This window comes from Somniosus microcephalus, chromosome 8, assembly GCF_052327205.1.
Source record: "Somniosus microcephalus isolate GS21.2 chromosome 8, FLI_Smic_1.0, whole genome shotgun sequence".
In the NCBI taxonomy this organism is placed as follows: domain Eukaryota; kingdom Metazoa; phylum Chordata; class Chondrichthyes; order Squaliformes; family Somniosidae; genus Somniosus; species Somniosus microcephalus.
The window spans coordinates 268,796,483-268,815,121 of NC_140994.1; the positions used below are offsets into that span (position 1 = coordinate 268,796,483).

The 18,639-nt window shown below is 52.4% G+C and overlaps 1 protein-coding gene across 1 annotated transcript in view; it reads left to right on the forward strand.

The window, feature by feature from the left end:
* The first annotated feature begins 396 nt into the window (after positions 1-396).
* The window catches only part of LOC147114392 (RELT-like protein 2), a 40,899-nt gene continuing 22,656 nt past the window's right edge, over positions 397-18,639 (forward strand). The window contains exon 1 of the mRNA XM_085994079.1: positions 397-586. Coding sequence (XP_085850205.1) covers positions 397-586 — 190 coding nt within the window. The remainder of the gene's footprint in view (positions 587-18,639) is intronic.

The following is an 18,639-nucleotide window of genomic DNA, read 5'->3' on the forward strand; positions in this document are numbered from 1 at the left end:
CGGGCTGCTTTGTCCTGGATGGTGTCGAGCTTCTTGAGTGTTGTTGGAGCTGCACTCATCCAGGCAAGTGGAGAGTATTCCATCACACTCCTTACTTGTGCCTTGTAGATGGTGGAAAGGCTTTGGGGAGTCAGGGGGTGAGACACTCACCGCAGAATACCTAGCCTCTGACCTGCTCTTGTTGCCACAGTATTTATGTGGCTGGTCCAGTTAAGTTTCTGGTCAATGCTTGTTCTGCATGACCAGTGAGCAGTTTGCAGCACTGCCTCATCTGGGTGGTGCCCGTCATGAGCTACAAATCAAACCGGGACTCTGAACTTACTCACCGCACTTTAAACAATCGCAACAAATTGTCATGAAAAAGCCTATTTTTCATTCTCTAGGCGAGTGTAGAAGATGGAGAATCACGGGGGAGTTGAAGAGGAGACACCTCGCCTTCAGAACCTCTACACCATCTTCCTGCTGGTCCTGGTGTTCTTTGTGACGGGGCTGATGGGCATCCTACTCTGCCACATTCTGCGGGAGAAGGGCTATCGCTGCCGGACATCCCGGGATCAGGAGGCCAGGCTGACTGCTGCACCAGATGGTGAGTACAGTTTATCAGTGTAGACTTTTAATTTTCTCCTGCCCTTTCCTGAAGATGAGGATTCAGGGTGTGGTAGGGGTTGTATGGGTGCTGGGGTAGGTGTCGTATTTGACCCTGAGATGAGCTTCCGACCACATATTCTCGCCATCACTAAGACCACCTATTTCCACCTCCATAACATCGCCCGTCTCCGCCCCTGCCTCAGCTCATCCGCTGCTGAAACCCTCATCAATGCCTTTTTTACCTCTAGACTCGACTATTCCAACTTCCACCCTCCAGAAACTTAATGTCATCCAAAACTCTGCTGCCCGTGTTCTAACTCACACCCAGTCCCGTTCACTCATCACCTCCCTGTGCTCACTGCCCCGTGTTCTAACTCACACCCAGTCCCGTTCACCCATCACCCCCTGTGCTCACTGCCCCGTGTCCTAACTCACACTAAGTCCCATTCACCCATCACCCCCTGTGCTCACTGCCCCGTGTCCTAACTCACACCCAGTCCCGTTCACCCATCACCCCCTGTGCTCACTGCCCCGTGTCCTAACTCACACTAAGTCCCATTCACCCATCACCCCCTGTGCTCACTGCCCCGTGTCCTAACTCGCACCCAGCCCCGTTCACCCATCACCCCCTGTGCTCACTGCCCCGTGTCCTAACTCACACCCAGTCCCGTTCACCCATCACCCCCTGTGCTCGCTGCCCCGTGTCCTAACACACACCCAGTCCCGTTCACCCATCACCCCCTGTGCTCACTGCCCCGTGTCCTAACTCACACCCAGTCCCGTTCACCCATCACCCCCTGTGCTCGCTGGCCTACATTGGCTCCCGGTCCGGCAATGCCTCAATTTTAAAAATTGGCTTCAGATCCTTCCGTGGCCTCGCCTCCTCCCTATCTCTGTAAACTTCTACAACCCTACAATCCTCTGAGATCTCTTCACTCCTCCAATTCTGGCCTCTTGAGTATCCCCGATTTTAATCACTCCACCATTGGCGGCCGTGCCTTCAGCTGCCTGGGCCCCGAGCTCTGGAATTCCCTCCCTAAACCTCTCCGCCTCGCTCTTCTCATTCAAGACGCTCCTTAAAACCTAGCTCTGACCAAGCATTTGGTCGCCTGGCCTACTATCTCTTTATGTGGCTCGGTGTCATGGGTGCTAGGGTTGGGGTCCCATGGGTGCTGGGGTTGGGGTCCCATGGGTACTGGGGTTGGGGTCCTGTGGGTGCTGGGTTTGGGGGTTGGGGTCCCATGGGTGCTAGGGTTGGGGTCCCATGAGTGCTGGGGTCCCATGAGTGCTGGGGTAGGGGTCCCATGGGTGCTAGGGTTGGGGTCCCATGGGTGCTGGGGTTGGGGTCCCATGGGTGCTAGGGTTGGGGTCCCATGAGTGCTAGGGTTGGGGTCCCATGGGTGCTAGGGTTGGGGTCCCATGGGTGCTGGGGTTGGGGTCCCATGGCTGCTGGGGTTGGGGTCCCATGGGTACTGGGGTTGGGGTCCTGTGGGTGCTGGGTTTGGGGTCCCGTGGGTGCTGGGGTTGGGGGTTGGGGTCCCATGGGTGCTAGGGTTGGGGTCCCATGGGTGCTAGGGTTGGGGTCCCATGGGTGCTGGGGTTGGGGTCCCATGGGTGCTGGGGTTGGGGTCCCATGGGTGCTGGGGTTGGGGTCCTGTGGGTGCTGGGTTTGGGGTCCCGTGGGTGCTGGGGTTGGGGGTTGGGGTCCCATGGGTGCTAGGGTTGGGGTCCCATGAGTGCTGGGGTAGGGGTCCCATGGGTGCTAGGGTTGGGGTCCCATGGGTGCTGGGGTAGGGGTCCCATGAGTGCTAGGGTTGGGGTCCCATGGATGCTGGGGTTGGGGTCCCATGGGTGCTAGGGTTGGGGTCCCATGGGTGCTGGTGTTGGGGTCCCATGGGTGCTAGGGTTGGGGTCCCATGGGTGCTGGTGTTGGGGTCCCATGGGTGCTAGGGTTGGGGTCCCATGAGTGCTGGTGTTGGGGTCCCATGGGTGCTAGGGTTGGGGTCCCATGAGTGCTGGTGTTGGGGTCCCATGGATGCTAGGGTTGGGGTCCCATGGGTGCTAGGGTTGGGGTCCCATGAGTGCTGGGGTTGGGGTCCCATGAGTGCTGGTGTTGGGGTCCCATGGGTGCTAGGGTTGGGGTCCCATGAGTGCTAGGGTTGGGGTCCCATGAGTGCTGGTGTTGGGGTCCCATGGGTGCTAGGGTTGGGGTCCCATGAGTGCTAGGGTTGGGGTCCCATGGATGCTGGGGTTGGGGTCCCATGAGTGCTAGGGTTGGGGTCCCATGGATGCTGGGGTTGGGGTCCCATGGGTGCTGGGGTTGGGGTCCCATGGGTGCTAGGGTTGTGGTCCCATGGATGCTGGGGTAGGGGTCCCATGGGTGCTAGGGTTGGGGTCCCATGGGTGCTGGGGTAGGGGTCCCATGGGTGCTCGGGTTGGGGTCCCATGGGTGCTGGGGTTGGGGTCCCATGAGTGCTAGGGTTGGGGTCCCATGGATGCTGGGGTTGGGGTCCCATGGGTGCTGGGGTTGGGGTCCCATGGGTGCTAGGGTTGGGGTCCCATGGGTGCTGGGGTTGGGGTCCCATGGATGCTGGGGTTGGGGTCCCATGAGTGCTAGGGTTGGGGTCCCATGGATGCTGGGGTTGGGGTCCCATGTGTGCTAGGGTTGGGGTCCCATGGATGCTGGGGTTGGGGTCCCATGAGTGCTGGGGTAGGGGTCCCATGGGTGCTAGGGTTGGGGTCCCATGGGTGCTAGGGTTGGGGTCCCATGAGTGCTCGGGTTGGGGTCCCATGGGTGCTAGGGTTGGGGTCCCATGAGTGCTGGGGTAGGGGTCCCATGGGTGCTAGGGTTGGGGTCCCATGAGTGCTAGGGTTGGGGTCCCATGGATGCTGGGGTTAGGGTCCCATGGGTGCTAGGGTTGGGGTCCCATGGATGCTGGGGTTGGGGTCCCATGGGTGCTAGGGTTGGGGTCCCATGGATGCTGGGGTTGGGGTCCCATGAGTGCTAGGGTTGGGGTCCCATGGGTGCTGGGGTTGGGGTCCCATGGGTGCTGGTGTTGGGGTCCCATGGGTGCTGGTGTTGGGGTCCCATGGGTGCTAGGGTTGGGGTCCCATGGGTGCTGGGGTAGGGGTCCCATGGGTGCTAGGGTAGGGGTCCCATAGGTGCTGGTGTTGGGGTCCCATGGGTGCTGGGGTTGGGGTCCCATGGGTGCTGGGGTTGGGGTCCCATGGGTGCTGATGTTGGGGTCCCATGGGTGCTGGGGTTGGGGTCCCATGGGTGCTGGGGTTGGGGTCCCATGGGTGCTGTGAATGGTAAATGTAAAAATGGTTACAGCAGAATCTCAGAATCATTAAAAGCCGCTCCCCAGTCACATCTCCCAGAGATGAAAGGTTATCGAGCTGAAACATTAATCCTACACCCTCTCCCCATAGAGGCTGTCTGACTTGCTGAGTGTTTCCATCTTTTTCAGTTTTTGTTTCAGATTTACAGTGTATGCAATATTTTGCTTTTTGTTCTATTTGTTAAAATAAAGCCGGAGACACGAGATGCATAAAGATCTCTCCAGGGCCTAGAAATTCGGTTGTTTGCGCCAGCGGTTAGCGTCTAAAGAGACCGAGAATTGGGGCGTTACCTAATGTTGGGGCGGGCGCAATGAAGATAGCGACAACTCCCATATTGACTATACATTTAACGCCTGCGCTAAGTGTTTGCGCGCGCCCGCGAGCGCAAGCACATAATGACGTCATTTCATGGTGCAACGCCTTTTAGGGGCGCCTGAGCAGATATTGGGTGGCGCCCCGAGCCTTAACGCCTAGCGCTATTAGTGACAGTTCGAAGGAGCGTTAGCAGGCCCTTCTCGAAGTCGGGGGGTGCTATTTAAAGGGGACAGCTCTAGTATAGAAGCTTCAGCCACTTGGCCTGTTCGTTGCGATCGTTGGTGGAGAGAGTTGGGGAGCTACTGTGGAGCAGAGTTTTTGGATTTTAGCATTAGAGCACTTGGGACCCTCAAACCTGTCCGGAGCAGTTGGAGCACTAGACCTAACAGCCTTTTGAACAACTGACATTGGAATGGGAGATGCTTTGGAGGGTGATGGGCTCCTGGCTGAACACTATGAAGGGGCAGAAAGACGGCGGGAGAGAGGGCCGGGATTGGCCAGAAGGAGGAGGGGCAATGGAGTTTGCCCAATCCGAGGGTATGCTGCGAGGGTCTTTAGGGGTCATACCTTGACATGTCGGAGGAGCAGTGTGTGCGAAGGCTCCGAATCAGGATGGACGTTGTTACTGAGCTGTGCCACTTGCTTACTGAGGATCTGCAGCCGCGTCAACGGTGCATGACCTCTCTGTCGGTGGCCGCTAAACTGACTGTTGGCCTCAATTTTTATGGCAACGGATCCTTTCAGTGAGCCATTGGGGACATTGCGAATATCTCTCAGGTTGCAGTCCACTGCTGCATCCGGCAAGTTACAGCTGCCCTTTATAGGCGAAGGCGTCAATTCACCACCTTCCCTCTGACCCTGGAGAAGCAGGCGGAGGAGGAGGAGGAGGAGGAGGAGCATGCGGACGAGGAGGAGGAGGAGCAGGAGGAGGAAGATGGAAGGGCTCCTGAAAGTGGAAGGGCCATCCGTCACTGACTCATGAGAACTCGTCTCGAGGCCCCTCTGGCGGAATGATGAGTGTCTTAACTGCTGCGCACTTTGGATGTTTGAAAGCATCTGAAGGCCAGCATCACTGTAATTATTCACGTACACCATAGCACATTTAAACTTCTCTTTATTGTCACAAAAGTCTTTCATTACAGCAAAACGACGTCATGTCAACAGAAACCATAACAAACAAAATAACAGTAAACTCTTCGGCAAAGCCGCCAAACTGAACAAACTATTTCCAACAATTCCAACAGGTGAGGGTCTCCTTGAGTTTGGCCAAAGAAACGTCTCAGGACCTCCCTCTACTGCTGGCCCCTTGATGGAGAACGACTTCTCTTTCGCGGTCGGCCCCTTCCCTCCCTGCTGCTCCTACATAATTGAACCCCAGTGGCGGGGTGAAGGCTGGGGAACGCCTGCTGACTGTCTGGAAGCGCAGAAGCCCCTGAGGGACGGCCTGGCCGACCTCTGGGCTTGGAGGGTGCGGACGCAGGATGCTTGATCTGAGCATGGCTGGAAGCAGTGTGCCCTGCAGGTGGTGGCAGCTGCACTGCAGACGTACCAGCGCTGGCATGTGCAATGGTCACCTGCCGAGAGAGGACACCTGCACCATGGTCGGATGACACACTGGCTCTCTGAGGGGACCGGCACGGCTCATCCGCCTCAATCGCATGCTCCACTGATTCCTGGCCTTGTATGGGACTGGAAGGGCCCAAGGTGATCCTAGCTGATGCAGATAGGGTGGCTGCAGTGAGAGTTCACGTTGCCTCAATCTGGGTGTGGACGAGGCCAGCAAGTGACTGCATGGTAGCAGTGAGGACCTGTGAGCCAGGTGCCAGTGCTTCGGAGAAGCCCTGGGCAGTTCTTTCCATTGCTTCGGACAAGGCCGGTGCTGACTGCTCCACTGCCTCGGACAAGCCCTGGACAGACCTTTCCAGGGATTGTCCGAAGCCCTGAACAGTCCTTTCCATAGCGGCCTCGAAGCCCTGGACAGTCCTCTCCATTGTTGGTCCAAAGCCCTCGACAGGCCTCTCCATTGTTGCCCCGAAGCCCTCGACAGTCCTCTCCACTGTTGCCCCGAAGCCCTGGAGAGTCCTGTCCATTGTTGCCCCGAAGCCCTGGTGGGTCCTGTCCATTGTTGCCCCAAAGCCCTGGAGAGTCCTCTCCATTGTTGCCCCGAAGTCCAACACACTCTTTGCCAGTGTATCTATTGACTGAGGCATCCTCCCCACTGCAGCCATCAGCTCAGTGTGCCTGAGCTGGGCCTGGGTGCTCATTTCAGCCAGGCGACGCACCTCCTCTGCACTCTGTGCAGCAGTCATCACTACCTGCCTTGCCCTCCGGGGAGATGGTGGCTGAACTTGCCTACCCCCCTTGCGTTGCTGCATGCCGCTTGGTCCGGCTACTGCCTGATCATCAGAGCCCCCCCCCCCGTCCCCTCCAGGGAACTACTATCCCCAGTCTGTACATGTGTATGCTCCTCTGAGATTGGAGCGGATGGTCCGGCTTCCTCCTGATCCTCACCTCCGGAGGCACTGGCACTGGCAGCTTCAGGGCGTGGAGCCCCAGTTGGTGATGCAACATCTGAAAGCAGGGAGGTGGAAGAGTGGCTTTAGCAAAAGGACAGGTTGGCGGAAAGGCATGGCAGATTGCGGCACACTGAGGAAGCATGCTGGCGGGGGGACCAAGTGGAAGGAGACAGTTGCAAAAGGTGAGAGCCTTACCCTCGCTGTCGAGAATGGGGTCGGCAGATGCAGTGGTAACAGGACCAGACAGACGTCCTCCAAGAATCTGGTGCACTCTCTCCTCGAGATCCGTGAGAGTGACCACTTGTGGAGGTCCGCCACCGGTTCGACGCTGCTCCTTCCGCATCGTCGCCAGCTTGGACTGCAGGGGAAAGAAGGGGAAGTTCTGTAACATGATGCCTTGAGAGATCATCTCATGCCCCCCATGGTGCAAGGGCTCTTACATGTGGCCTTGAGAGATCATCTCATGCCCCCCATGGTGCAAGGGCCCTTACATGTGGCCTTGAGAGATCATCTCATGCCCCCCATGGTGCAAGGGCCCTTACATGTGGCCTTGAGAGATCATCTCATGCCCCCCATGGTGCAAGGGCCCTTACATGTGGCCTTGAGTGAAATGTCCATGTGTGTGCCCAGAAAGGGCCATGGGTGCTTGCTGACAGATGGCCATTGGGGTATCATGGCAACAGGGTCCTCGAAGTTAGGTGCAGATGGAGGGAATCAGAAGTTTGCATAACCAACACTCACCCTAACGACCTGAGTGAGGTCGTTGAATTTCTTCCTGCACTGAACAGGGGTCCTGGTCGCCATGCTGTTGGAGTTGACCCTTTGAGAAACCTCCCTCCAAGATCGCCGGTAAGCCTTTTGATTCGGCCTCTTGCCATTGTCAGGATACAGAACATCTCAACGGCGCTCAACTGCAGACACCAAGTAGTCCAGGGCCTCAGTGCTGAAGTGCTCTGCTCTCTGTCTCACTTTCTCCATCCTCACCAAGTTTCTTGCGCCAGAGAAGGGCGAGCGCCGATTCTGAGGCCTACAGGGCGTTGAACGTAGCAGCTCAGGCTGACTGACCCACCCCTTTAAGAGCTGGCCGGCGCCTGGAAGTCTCGTGGTTTCCGGTAATTGAGATCACCTGCGCTGCGCCCGTCCGCGACGATATTGGGTAGCGCCTGAACTTTTGCGCCTTAGGAGCCCCGTGCAACATCTGAGTTAGCGCCTCAATCCCCTTTGGGGGCGATGCAACCCAATATCTCGCCAGGCAGCGATAAGTTTCGTCTGGCTATAAACTTTGTGCAGCGCCAGTTCTAACGCCTCAAGCGGGGCTATACACAATTTCTAGGCCCAGGTGTTGTAAGTGTTGTGTATGTACCTTTAAGAGAAGAACTGATTCTATACTGCAGTACCGGCAGTGACCACTGTACTGTATGTAACCTGTACCACCTTAAGAGACTACCTTAAGGTGATGAACTACTTTCTGATGGCTCCTGTATATTGTAGTACCGGTGGTGACCACACCGGTATATAAACCCTGTGGAGCAGTTTGTATTTCAGTTCAGCCCTGACCCTCAATTACTAAAGACCTGTTTAAGTATTCTGTTGTCTGTGTCCAGTTATTCAGCATAACTACATTTGGAAAACACAGACTCAACAGTGGCGACGAGTCTGATCGTACCTAGCGGCAGTTTTGCATCCAAGGAAGCTTCGTACTCAGAACGGGCGTCGAAAAGGGGCATCCGCCCTCATCATCCTGCTGAGCACCGCATCGCACGGGAGGCATCGAGAACCCGGTTTGGATTTGCTGGCCACGAAGTCCACCATCAGCAACAGGCAGTGATCATCCCTTCTACGACAGCGGCGGGTAAGCCCGATCTAGCGACACGGAGAGAAAGTCGGCCGAGTTGTCAGTGGGAGAAGGGGAGGGAAACCGAAGAAAAGGGCGGAGAACACGACCGCAGCCGGTGAAAAGGGCCGGACTGCAATCGGGCAGAGACGCGCAGCAGCCAGAAAAGCGTTAATGTCCACGAGGACCGCGGGAGCGGCGGGGAATAAGAGCAACAGCGTCGGGGGAAGTAAGGACCGCTGGGAGGCGAGAACGGCAACAGTGTGGTAATCGCCATTTTAGTCGGCGGGGGAAGAAGATAAGCGCGGGAAAAGCCGCCAAGCGCGGGAAGCCGCCATTTTGGAAAAATAAATAAAATAAACTCAACAAGATGCCAAAAACGGGTAACATCACTGCTTTTGATAGCGATGTAGAAGATTGGGCCACTTATGTGGAACGCGTTGAAGTTTACTGTACAGCGAATGAGGTACCGGCGGATAAGAAAGCACTAACCATATTAAACTCGATGGGTGCGAAGACGTATGGGTTATTAAGGCACCTTGTAACACCAGATAAACTGGTAGGAAAGAGTTTCGCTGAGATTGTTACTATCCTGCAAGAGCATTTAAACCCCACGCCGCTGCTGATAGCGGAACGATTTAAATTTTACAAAAGAATTCAGCTTAAAGAGGAAAGCAACACTGAATTCTTAATCGAACTGCGCAAGTTATCAAAGTACTGTCAGTTCAGTACAGGACTAGCAGACGCTCTGAGAGATAAGTTTGTGTGTGGGCTACTAAAGGAAGGAACCCAGAAGCGACTGTTAGAGGAAAAGAATCTTACGCTGGACAAAGCTTTCAGCATTGCAGCATCGCACGAGGCAGCAGCACGAGGCACTGCGGAAATGCAGCAAAGGCCATCGGAATTCAGCACCAATGAAATGGCATTAGGTGCAGCAAAGTGTTATTGTTGCGGAAGGACAACGCATGATCAGAACCAGTGCTGGTTCAAAGATAAAGAATGCAGGAAATGTGGCAGACTTGGTCACATAGCGAAAGTATGCCGGTCAGGAAAGAAGACCAGCAACAAAAAGTCACCGCAGGAGAAGTACAAGAAAGTACACAAGGTGACAGAGAACAGTTCGGATGAACAAAAGACGGATTCAGACTCCAGCAGTAAGGAACTGGGTTGTCTAAAAATACATAATGTGGGTAACACAGCAGACCACCAAACTATCTGGGTCGTGCTTCGGATAGCAGGAGTCCAAGTGAAGATGGAATTGGACACTGGATCGGCATTGACGGTCATGAATAAGCAAGAGTACAAAAGGTTATTCTCACACATTCCCCTGAGGGATACGGAGATTGTATTGAAAACATACACGGGGCAAAGAGTATACCCTATCGGAAAGATAAAGGTAAAGGTGGTCTACAATGGTAAAGAAAGTCAGGGAATGGACTTGTATGTGTTACCTGAGGGAGGTCCACCACTACTGGGATGGGAATGGATCCGGAGAATAAATATGGACTGGCATTCCTTACAAGCACTAACTGTAGATTCCTGTAAAGAGGACGATGTCAAACCTAAACGACTGTCCAAAATATTGGACGATGCTAAAGAGGTGTTCCAACAGGGACTGGGAACACTGAAAGGAATTACGGCAAGCATCAAGGTTGAAGAACATGCAAACCCAAAATTTTTCAAAGCCAGACCGGTACCTTATGCGATACGACCTGCTGTGGAAGCAGAGCTGGAAGGGCTAGAATGTTCAGGAGTACTGTCAAAGGTGGACTGGAGCGAATGGGCCACGCCCATTGTTCCCGTCATGAAGCGTTCGTTGAGCAACAAGCCGGGGGAACCTGGGAAGGTTCGCATCTGTGGCGATTTCAAGATCACTGTTAATCCGGTTCTTCACACGGTGCAATATCCGCTTCCGCGGATTGAGGATATCTTCGCTTCGCTGTCTGGCGGGAAACACTTCACCAAGATAGACCTGGCGCAGGCGTACTTACAGATGGAAGTTGATGAAGCGGCACGCCAGTATCTCACGATCAACACACATAAGGGCTTATATCGGTATAATAGACTGGTTTTTGGAGTGGCATCGGCTCCAGCGATTTGGCAAAGGGCCATGGAACAGGTATTACAGGGAATTCCAGGCACACAATGCTACCTGGACGACATTCTGATTACAGGAGATGATGATAAGGAACACCTCGCGAATTTGGAGCAGGTGCTCACCAGATTGAAAGAATATGGACTCAGAGTTAATCGCCAGAAATGTGAGTTCTTTCAGAAGCGAATCTTGTACTGCGGTCACGTCATTGACCAGGAGGGGCTTCATAAGTCACCTGACAAGATCGAAGCTGTTGTGAAAGCTCCCGCTCCGGAAAATGTATCCCAGTTGAGGTCGTTCCTTGGGTTGATTAACTATTACCACAAGTTTCTTCCAAATTTATCCACGGTGTTACACCCGCTGAACACTCTTTTGCAAATCGGAGTACCATGGAAGTGGAGCGAGGACTGTAAGCAGGCTTTTCAAAAAAGCAAGGCACTGATCACCTCTAAGGAAGTGTTGGCTCACTTTAACCCAACGCTGCCTATTCGTTTAGCTTGTGATGCTTCTCCATATGGTATCGGGGCAGTGCTCTCACATAAGTTGCCAAATGGGTTGGAAAGGCCAGTCGCGTTCGCATCCAGATCATTGACCTCCGCTGAGCGCAACTATGCTCAGATAGATAGGGAGGCTCTCAGCCTCGTGTGGGGAGTTAAGAAATGTAACCATTACCTGCAAGGCCAAAGGTTTACGCTGCTGACAGATCACCAGCCGTTGGTTTCCATCTTTAACCCTAAGAAGGGTGTTCCGGTTATGACGGTGCAGAGGCTTCAGAGATGGTCCCTTTTCCTAGGGGCACATCAATATGATATCGAATTCAAAGGTACAAAGCAACATGGTAATGCTGATGGGCTGTCGCGCCTGCCACTACCTACAGCGGAAGAGGCACCGGCAGTTGACCCTGTCGAGATATTTCACTCGACCATCATCGAATGCTTACCAGTCACCAATGCGAGTATTGAGAGAGAGACCAGAAACGACCCAACACTGTCTCGGGTCTACGATTTGACAGTGAAGGGATGGCCAACACATGGCGAACCACTGTTACCGGCATTCTCAGCCAGACGAGAGCAGCTGTCTGTCTGTCAAGGAACATTGATGTATGGAACAAGGGTGATTATTCCTCCTAAATTAAGGGAGAGAGTTCTGAAGGAACTGCATGAAGGTCATCTGGAGGGAGTCAAGATGAAAGGCCTTGCTAGGGCTTATGTGTGGTGGCCAGGTATCGACAAACAAATAGAGGATCTGACTAAAAGCTGCTCAGGGTGCCAAAAAGTTCAAAATGCACCTCCAATTGCACCGCTGCATCCGTGGGAATGGCCTTCAACCCCATGGCAATGTGTGCATATCGACTTTGCAGGTCCATTCATGGATTCCATGTTTTTGATAGCGGTAGACGCACATTCTAAATGGCCAGAAGTGATTAAGATGTCGACCACTACCTCTGAAAAGACGATCGCAGTTCTAAGAACCATATTTGCAAGGAATGGCCTGCCGGAACAAATATGTTCAGACAACGGACCACAGTTCGTGTCAGAAGAATTCCAGAAATTCATGAAGAAGAATGGGGTGAAACACTATACATCTGCCCCATATCATCCGGCTACAAATGGGTTGGCCGAGAGATTTGTACAAACGTTCAAAAAGGCGATAAAGGCCATGAGCGAAGACCATATTCCACTACAACACAAGGTGGACAATTTCCTGATGGCATATCGAAACGCCACGCATGCAGTGACAAATCAAAGCCCTGCCATAATGTTCTATAACAGGAGGTTGTGGTCCCGATTGGATTTGTTAAAACCCAATGTGCGTAGGGAAGTCGAAAACAAACAATTCCAGCACGTAAATAACAAGGGCACTTGGAGTTTCAAAATAGGACAACCAGTGTTGGCCAGGGACTATAGGAATGATAAATGGCAATCCGGAACAATTCGTGCCCGACAAGGACCCTTGATGTACACGGTAGACATTGGTGAGAACGTAATATGACGTCATGCTGACCAACTTGTGGAATCGAGAACAAGGGTCGACCCCATGTCTACGGCAGAGACACCAGTTGAAGAAGTTATTGAGCCTGTAGCATCTACCTCAGACTCGAACGTACATGATGATGTTCAATCCATAAGAGATCAAATGGATGAGTCACCCCAGCAACGAGAACCAGAGACCCCTGAAAGGCGTTATCCGGACCGGATCAGGAGGCCTCCCCAGAGACTGAATCTTTGAACAGTTTTGTATGAAAGTTGTATATATGTTATCCATGTTATGTTTAAATTGGGGTGTACACTGTTAAGCTAAAAGGGGAGGAATTGTAGTGTATGTAACCTGTACCACCTTAAGAGACTACCTTAAGGTGATGAACTACTTTCTGATGGCTCCTGTATATTGTAGTACCGGTGGTGACCACACCGGTATATAAACCCTGTGGAGCAGTTTGTATTTCAGTTCAGCCCTGACCCTCAATTACGAAAGACCTGTTTAAGTATTCTGTTGTCTGTGTCCAGTTGTTCAGCATAACTACATTTGGAAAACACAGACTCAACAACCACCCCTGTATATAAAGCCATAGTAGGCTTCTGTACGTCAGTCTTAAGTTAAGAGTACCCTCTGTTCAGTAAATACCTGTTTTATTGTTCGCCTGCAGTCCATGTATTATTAAGGCGCGGACACTACAGTGGCGACGAACAGGTTCGAACTCACCTGCAGTACTGCATCACCTCACGGGGATCTTCCCTGAGAAGAAGCTTCTTGGTGGTCGAAGTCAGAGCAACGGGCGACGACCGCGGACAACCGCCCAAGGATCCCTCGGAGTTCGGAGAGTTGCAGGAGAGGCTGTGGAGAGCTGGGCTTGGCTCCCCAGTCAAGGTGTTCCAGCAAATCATGCTGTTCCGGACTGCGGCGGGCTCGAGCTCGATCGAGCGGCTCTGCAAAGGGGCCGTGCAGCGTCGTCGGGAGGAAAAGAGAGAGAGAGAGAGTGAAGCGCACAGGGCGCGGTCGGTGCTTAAGAACCGGGCAGCGTAGCGAAAATAAAACAAGGGGAAGGAAAAGTGAGACGCGCCGAAGCCGCGGGTCGCCGACATTACCCTGCAGAACGCTAGGAGCAGCGTGGCAGCAAGGGGAAGAAGGAAAAGCACGGGAGGTGCCATTTTATTCCATTGGGGAAGAAGGAAAAGCGCGGGAGGCGCCATTTTAATCCATTGGTGAAGAAGAAAAAGCGCGGGATGCGCCATTTTAAATCACCCAAGATGCCGAAAAGTGGCAGTATCACTGCTTTCGACAACGAGGTAGAAGACTGGACCACGTATGTGGAAAGAATTGAAGTGTACTGCAAGGCAAATGAGGTGGCCGATGGAAAGAAGGCGTCGGTATTATTAAATTTGATGGGCGCGAGAACGTACGGCCATTGCGGAATTTAATTACCCCAGCTAAACCAATGGAGAAAAATTTTGAAGAGATTGTTAATATCTTACAGGAACACCTAAACCCTACACCGCTGCTGATAGCAGAAAGATTCAAGTTCCATAAAAGAAACCAGCACAAAGATGAGAGCAACGCTGACTATCTTACAGAACTACGCAAGTTATCGAAGCACTGCCAGTTCGGAGCAGGACTGGCAGACACCTTACGGGACAAGTTTGTCTGCGGGCTCCAGAGTGAAGGAACCCAGAAACGACTACTTTCGGAAAAGGACCTGACGCTAGAACAGGCTTTCAGTGTGGCAGTATCCTACGAAGCAGCAGCACGGGGAGCTGCAGAAATACAACAGAAACCACAAGAATACAGCACTAACGAAATGGCGTATGGAGCAGAAAAGTGCTATCGCTGCGGCAGAACAACCCATGATCAGAAGGACTGCTGGGTTAAGGACGAAGTATGCAGGCAATGTGGGAAAATGGGACACATAGCAAGAGTCTGCAGGTCGGGAAAGAAAACCAACACTACAAGAACTACTAAGGAAAAGTACAAGAAAGTAAAGAAATTGACAGACAGTAGTTCGGAAGATCAGGAGAGTGATAAGGACTCCGGGAGCAGGAGACTAAGTTGTCTAAAGTTACACAACGTGATCGCAAAGGAGGATCACCAAACCATTTGGGTCACCCTCATGATAGCAGGGTCCCCAGTAAAGATGGAATTGGACACAGGATCAGCCCTAACTGTCATGAATCAACGAGACTATGAGCGGCTATTCTCACACATACACTTGAAGGACACGTCCATTGTATTGAAGACATAAACGGGGCAAAAAGTCTACCCCAGAGGAAAAATAAGGGTGCCAGTTGAATACAACGGCAAGGAAACACAGAAACTGTATCTATATATACTACAAGATGGAGGACCACCATTATTGGGACGTGAATGGATCCGAAAAATACAATTGGATTGGCATTCCATTCAGGCGCTAACTGTGACTGACAAAAAGGATGATGACGTCACACCTGGACGACTGTCAAAAATTCTAACTGACGCGAAAGAGTTGTCCCAACAAGGACTTGGGACTCTAAAAGGAGTAACGGCAACAACAAAAATCGAAGATAACGCAAACCCAAAATTTTTTAAGGCCAGACCGGTAACTTATGCGATCTGCCCAGCCGTTGAAGCAGAGCTGGAGAGTCTGGAGCGTTTGGGTGTGCTGTCCAAGGTGGACTGGAGCGAGTGGGCCACACCCATCGTTCCTGTAATGAAGAAATCATTGAGCAGCACGCCTGGGGAGCCGAAGAAGGTTCGCATCTGTGGGGGACTTCAAGGTAACTGTGAACCCAGTCCTGCACACAGTACAATATCCACTTCCACGGATAGAAGATATTTTCGCCTATCTGGAGGGAAACGCTTTACAAAGATTGATCTGGCCCAAGCGTATCTACAAATGGAGGTGGAAGAAGCATCTAGGAAATACCTCATGATAAACACTCACAAAGGCCTTTACCAGTACAATCGACTGGTATTCGGGGTAGCATCAGCCCCGGCTATTTGGCAGAGGGCGATGGAACAAGTCCTGCAAGGGATCCCGGGGACCCAGTGTTATTTGGACGACATCCTGGTTACGGGCGAAAATGACAGTGAACACCTTGCCAACCTGGAGCAGGTGCTCACTAGATTACAGGAATATGGGCTACGAGCCAACCGCCCCAAATGCGAGTTCTTCAGGAGACAAATCTCGTATTGTGGCCACATGATTGCTGAGGAAGGGTTGCATAAGTCGCCGGAGAAGATTGAGGCTGTAGTCAAGGCTCCAGCACCGGAAAATGTGTCGCAACTGAGGTCGTTCCTCGGGTTGGTGAACTACTACCATAAGTTCTTGCCGAATTTATCTACAATTCTGCACCCACTGAACGCCCTGCTGCAAACTGGAGTAACATGGAAATGGAGTGAAGAGTGTAAGCGTGCCTTTCAGAAATGTAAATGCCTAATCACTTCAAAAGAAGTATTGGCCCACTACAATCCAACACTACCGATTCGGTTAGCATGTGATGCGTCTCCCTACGGCATCAGAGCGGTGCTGTCACACAAATTCCTTGACGGCTCAGAGAGGCCAATAGCCTTTGCGTCGCGCTCGTTAACCTCAGCCGAGCTTAACTACGCCCAGATTGACAGGGAGGCCCTCAGCCTGGTGTGGGGGGTGAAGAAGTTCAATCACTATCTGCACGGGCAGAAATTCACCATACTGACTGATCATCAGCCCCTGGTCTCCATTTTTAACCCGAAGAAGGGCGTTCCGGTGATGACGGCGCAACGGCTGCAAAGATGGTCACTTTTTCTAGGGGCACATCAGTACGACATAGAGTACAAGGGTACTAAACAGCATGGAAATGCTGATGGGCTGTCGCGCCTACCGTTGCCTACGGTGGAGGAAGCACCTGCAATGGACCCTGTTGAGATATTCCATGCGACCATAGTCGAATGTCTACCTGTTACAAACTCAAGTATAGAGAAGGAAACCCGAAATGACCCGACACTCTCTCGGGTCTATGATTTGACGGTGAGGGGATGGCCAGCACATGGCGACTCACTGTTGCCAGCATTCTCGCCAAGGAGAGAACAGCTGTCAATGTGCTGGGGGACCTTGATGTGTGGATCCCGAGTGGTAATTCCACCCAAGTTGAGAGATAGAGTGCTCAATGAGCTTCATGAGGGTCATCTGGGAGGGGTAAAAATGAAGAGCCTAGCCAGGGCGTTTGTGTGGTGGCCGGGAATCGATAAAGAAATCGAGGATATGACCCAAGAGATGCACAGGATGCCAGAAGGTCCAAAACGCTCCACCACAGGCCCCGCTACATCCATGGGAGTGGCCCTCATCTCCATGGCAACAGGTACACATTGATTTTGCTGGTCCATTTATGGACTCAATGTTCCTAATCGCTGTGGACGCCCATTCGAAATGGCCAGAGGTCATCAAAATGTTCTCCACCACCACGGAGAAAACTATTGCAGTCCTACGGACCATCTTCGCCAGGAATGGCTTGCCAGAACAGATTTGCTCCGACAATGGGCCACAGTTTGTGTCTGAGGATTTCCGGAGGTTTCTGAGGAATAATGGGGTGAAACATTACACATCTGCCCCATATCATCCAGCCACAAATGGATTGGCTGAGAGGTTTGTTCAGACCTTTAAAAAGGCAATAAAGGCAATGTATAACGACGACATACCACTACAACACAAGGTAGATAATTTCTTGTTTGCTTACCGGAATGCGACACATGCAGTCACCAACCAAGCTCCAGCCATAATGTTCTTCAACCGAAGGCTAAGATGTCGCCTGGATTTGCTCAAACCAAACATAAGACGAGATGTTGAGGATAAGCAATTCCAGCACATAAATGAGAAGCCAACCAGGAGCTTCAAGATAGGGCAGCCAGTCTTGGCCCGCGACTACCGAACAGAAAAATGGCAGCCAGGAATGATATGCACACAGCAGGGACCACTAATGTACACAGTGGACGTGGGAGAGAGCATCATGAGACGCCATGCTGACCAGATTCTAGAGTCACAGGAACAAGCCAAACCCATACCACGAGCAGGTGCACCTTGTAATCAACCCGAAGTACAGATTGCGTCTACCTCAGAAGCAGTGGTATTGGAAGCTGACGAACCAACCAATGACAATGAGCCAGAATCGACTCCGCCGCAAGAACAGGATACTCGAGAAAGGCGCTATCCAGTCAGGATCAGGCAACCTCCTCAAAGACTGAACTTATAAATGATTATTTCAGTTGATGTATATAGTACAGAGAAAATTGTAATTGTAATTAGTTATTATTTAGTTGTTAAATGAATGTTATGTACTGTTTATCTAAAAGGGGAGGAATTGTTGTGTATGTACCTTTAAGAGAAGAACTGATTCTATACTGCAGTACCGGCAGTGACCACCCCTGTATATAAAGCCATAGCAGGCTTCTGTCTTCAGTCTTAAGTTACCCTCTGTTCAGTAAATACCTGTTTTATTGTTCTCCTGCAGTCCGTGTATTATTAAGGCGCGGACACTACAGTAAGCTCAGAGTATGTCCCCTCCATCATCGTTCCCTCTTTTACTGATCGATGATTCATCGACGGATGCAAATATTCGCAGACTTTAAGGTCCTGCTATAGTCTCTGGAGTGGGGCTCGGACACGTGTCACTGCAGATTGCTGTACGTATTGGCAGCAGATTAGCCCTGGCTCCGTGGGTAACACTCTCGCCTCTGAGTCGGAAGGTCGTAGGTTCGAGTCACACTCCAGAGACTTGAGCACAAAATCCAAGCTGAGGGAGTGCTGCACTGTCGGAGGGGCAGTACTGAGGGAGTGCTGCACTGTCGGAGGGGCAGTACTGAGGTAGCGCCGCACTGTCAGAGGGGCAGTACTGAGGGATGGCTGCACTGTCGGAGGGGCAGTACTGAGGGAGCGCCACACTGTCGGAGGGGCAGTACTGAGGTAGCGCCGCACTGTCAGAGGGGCAGTACTGAGGGAGCGC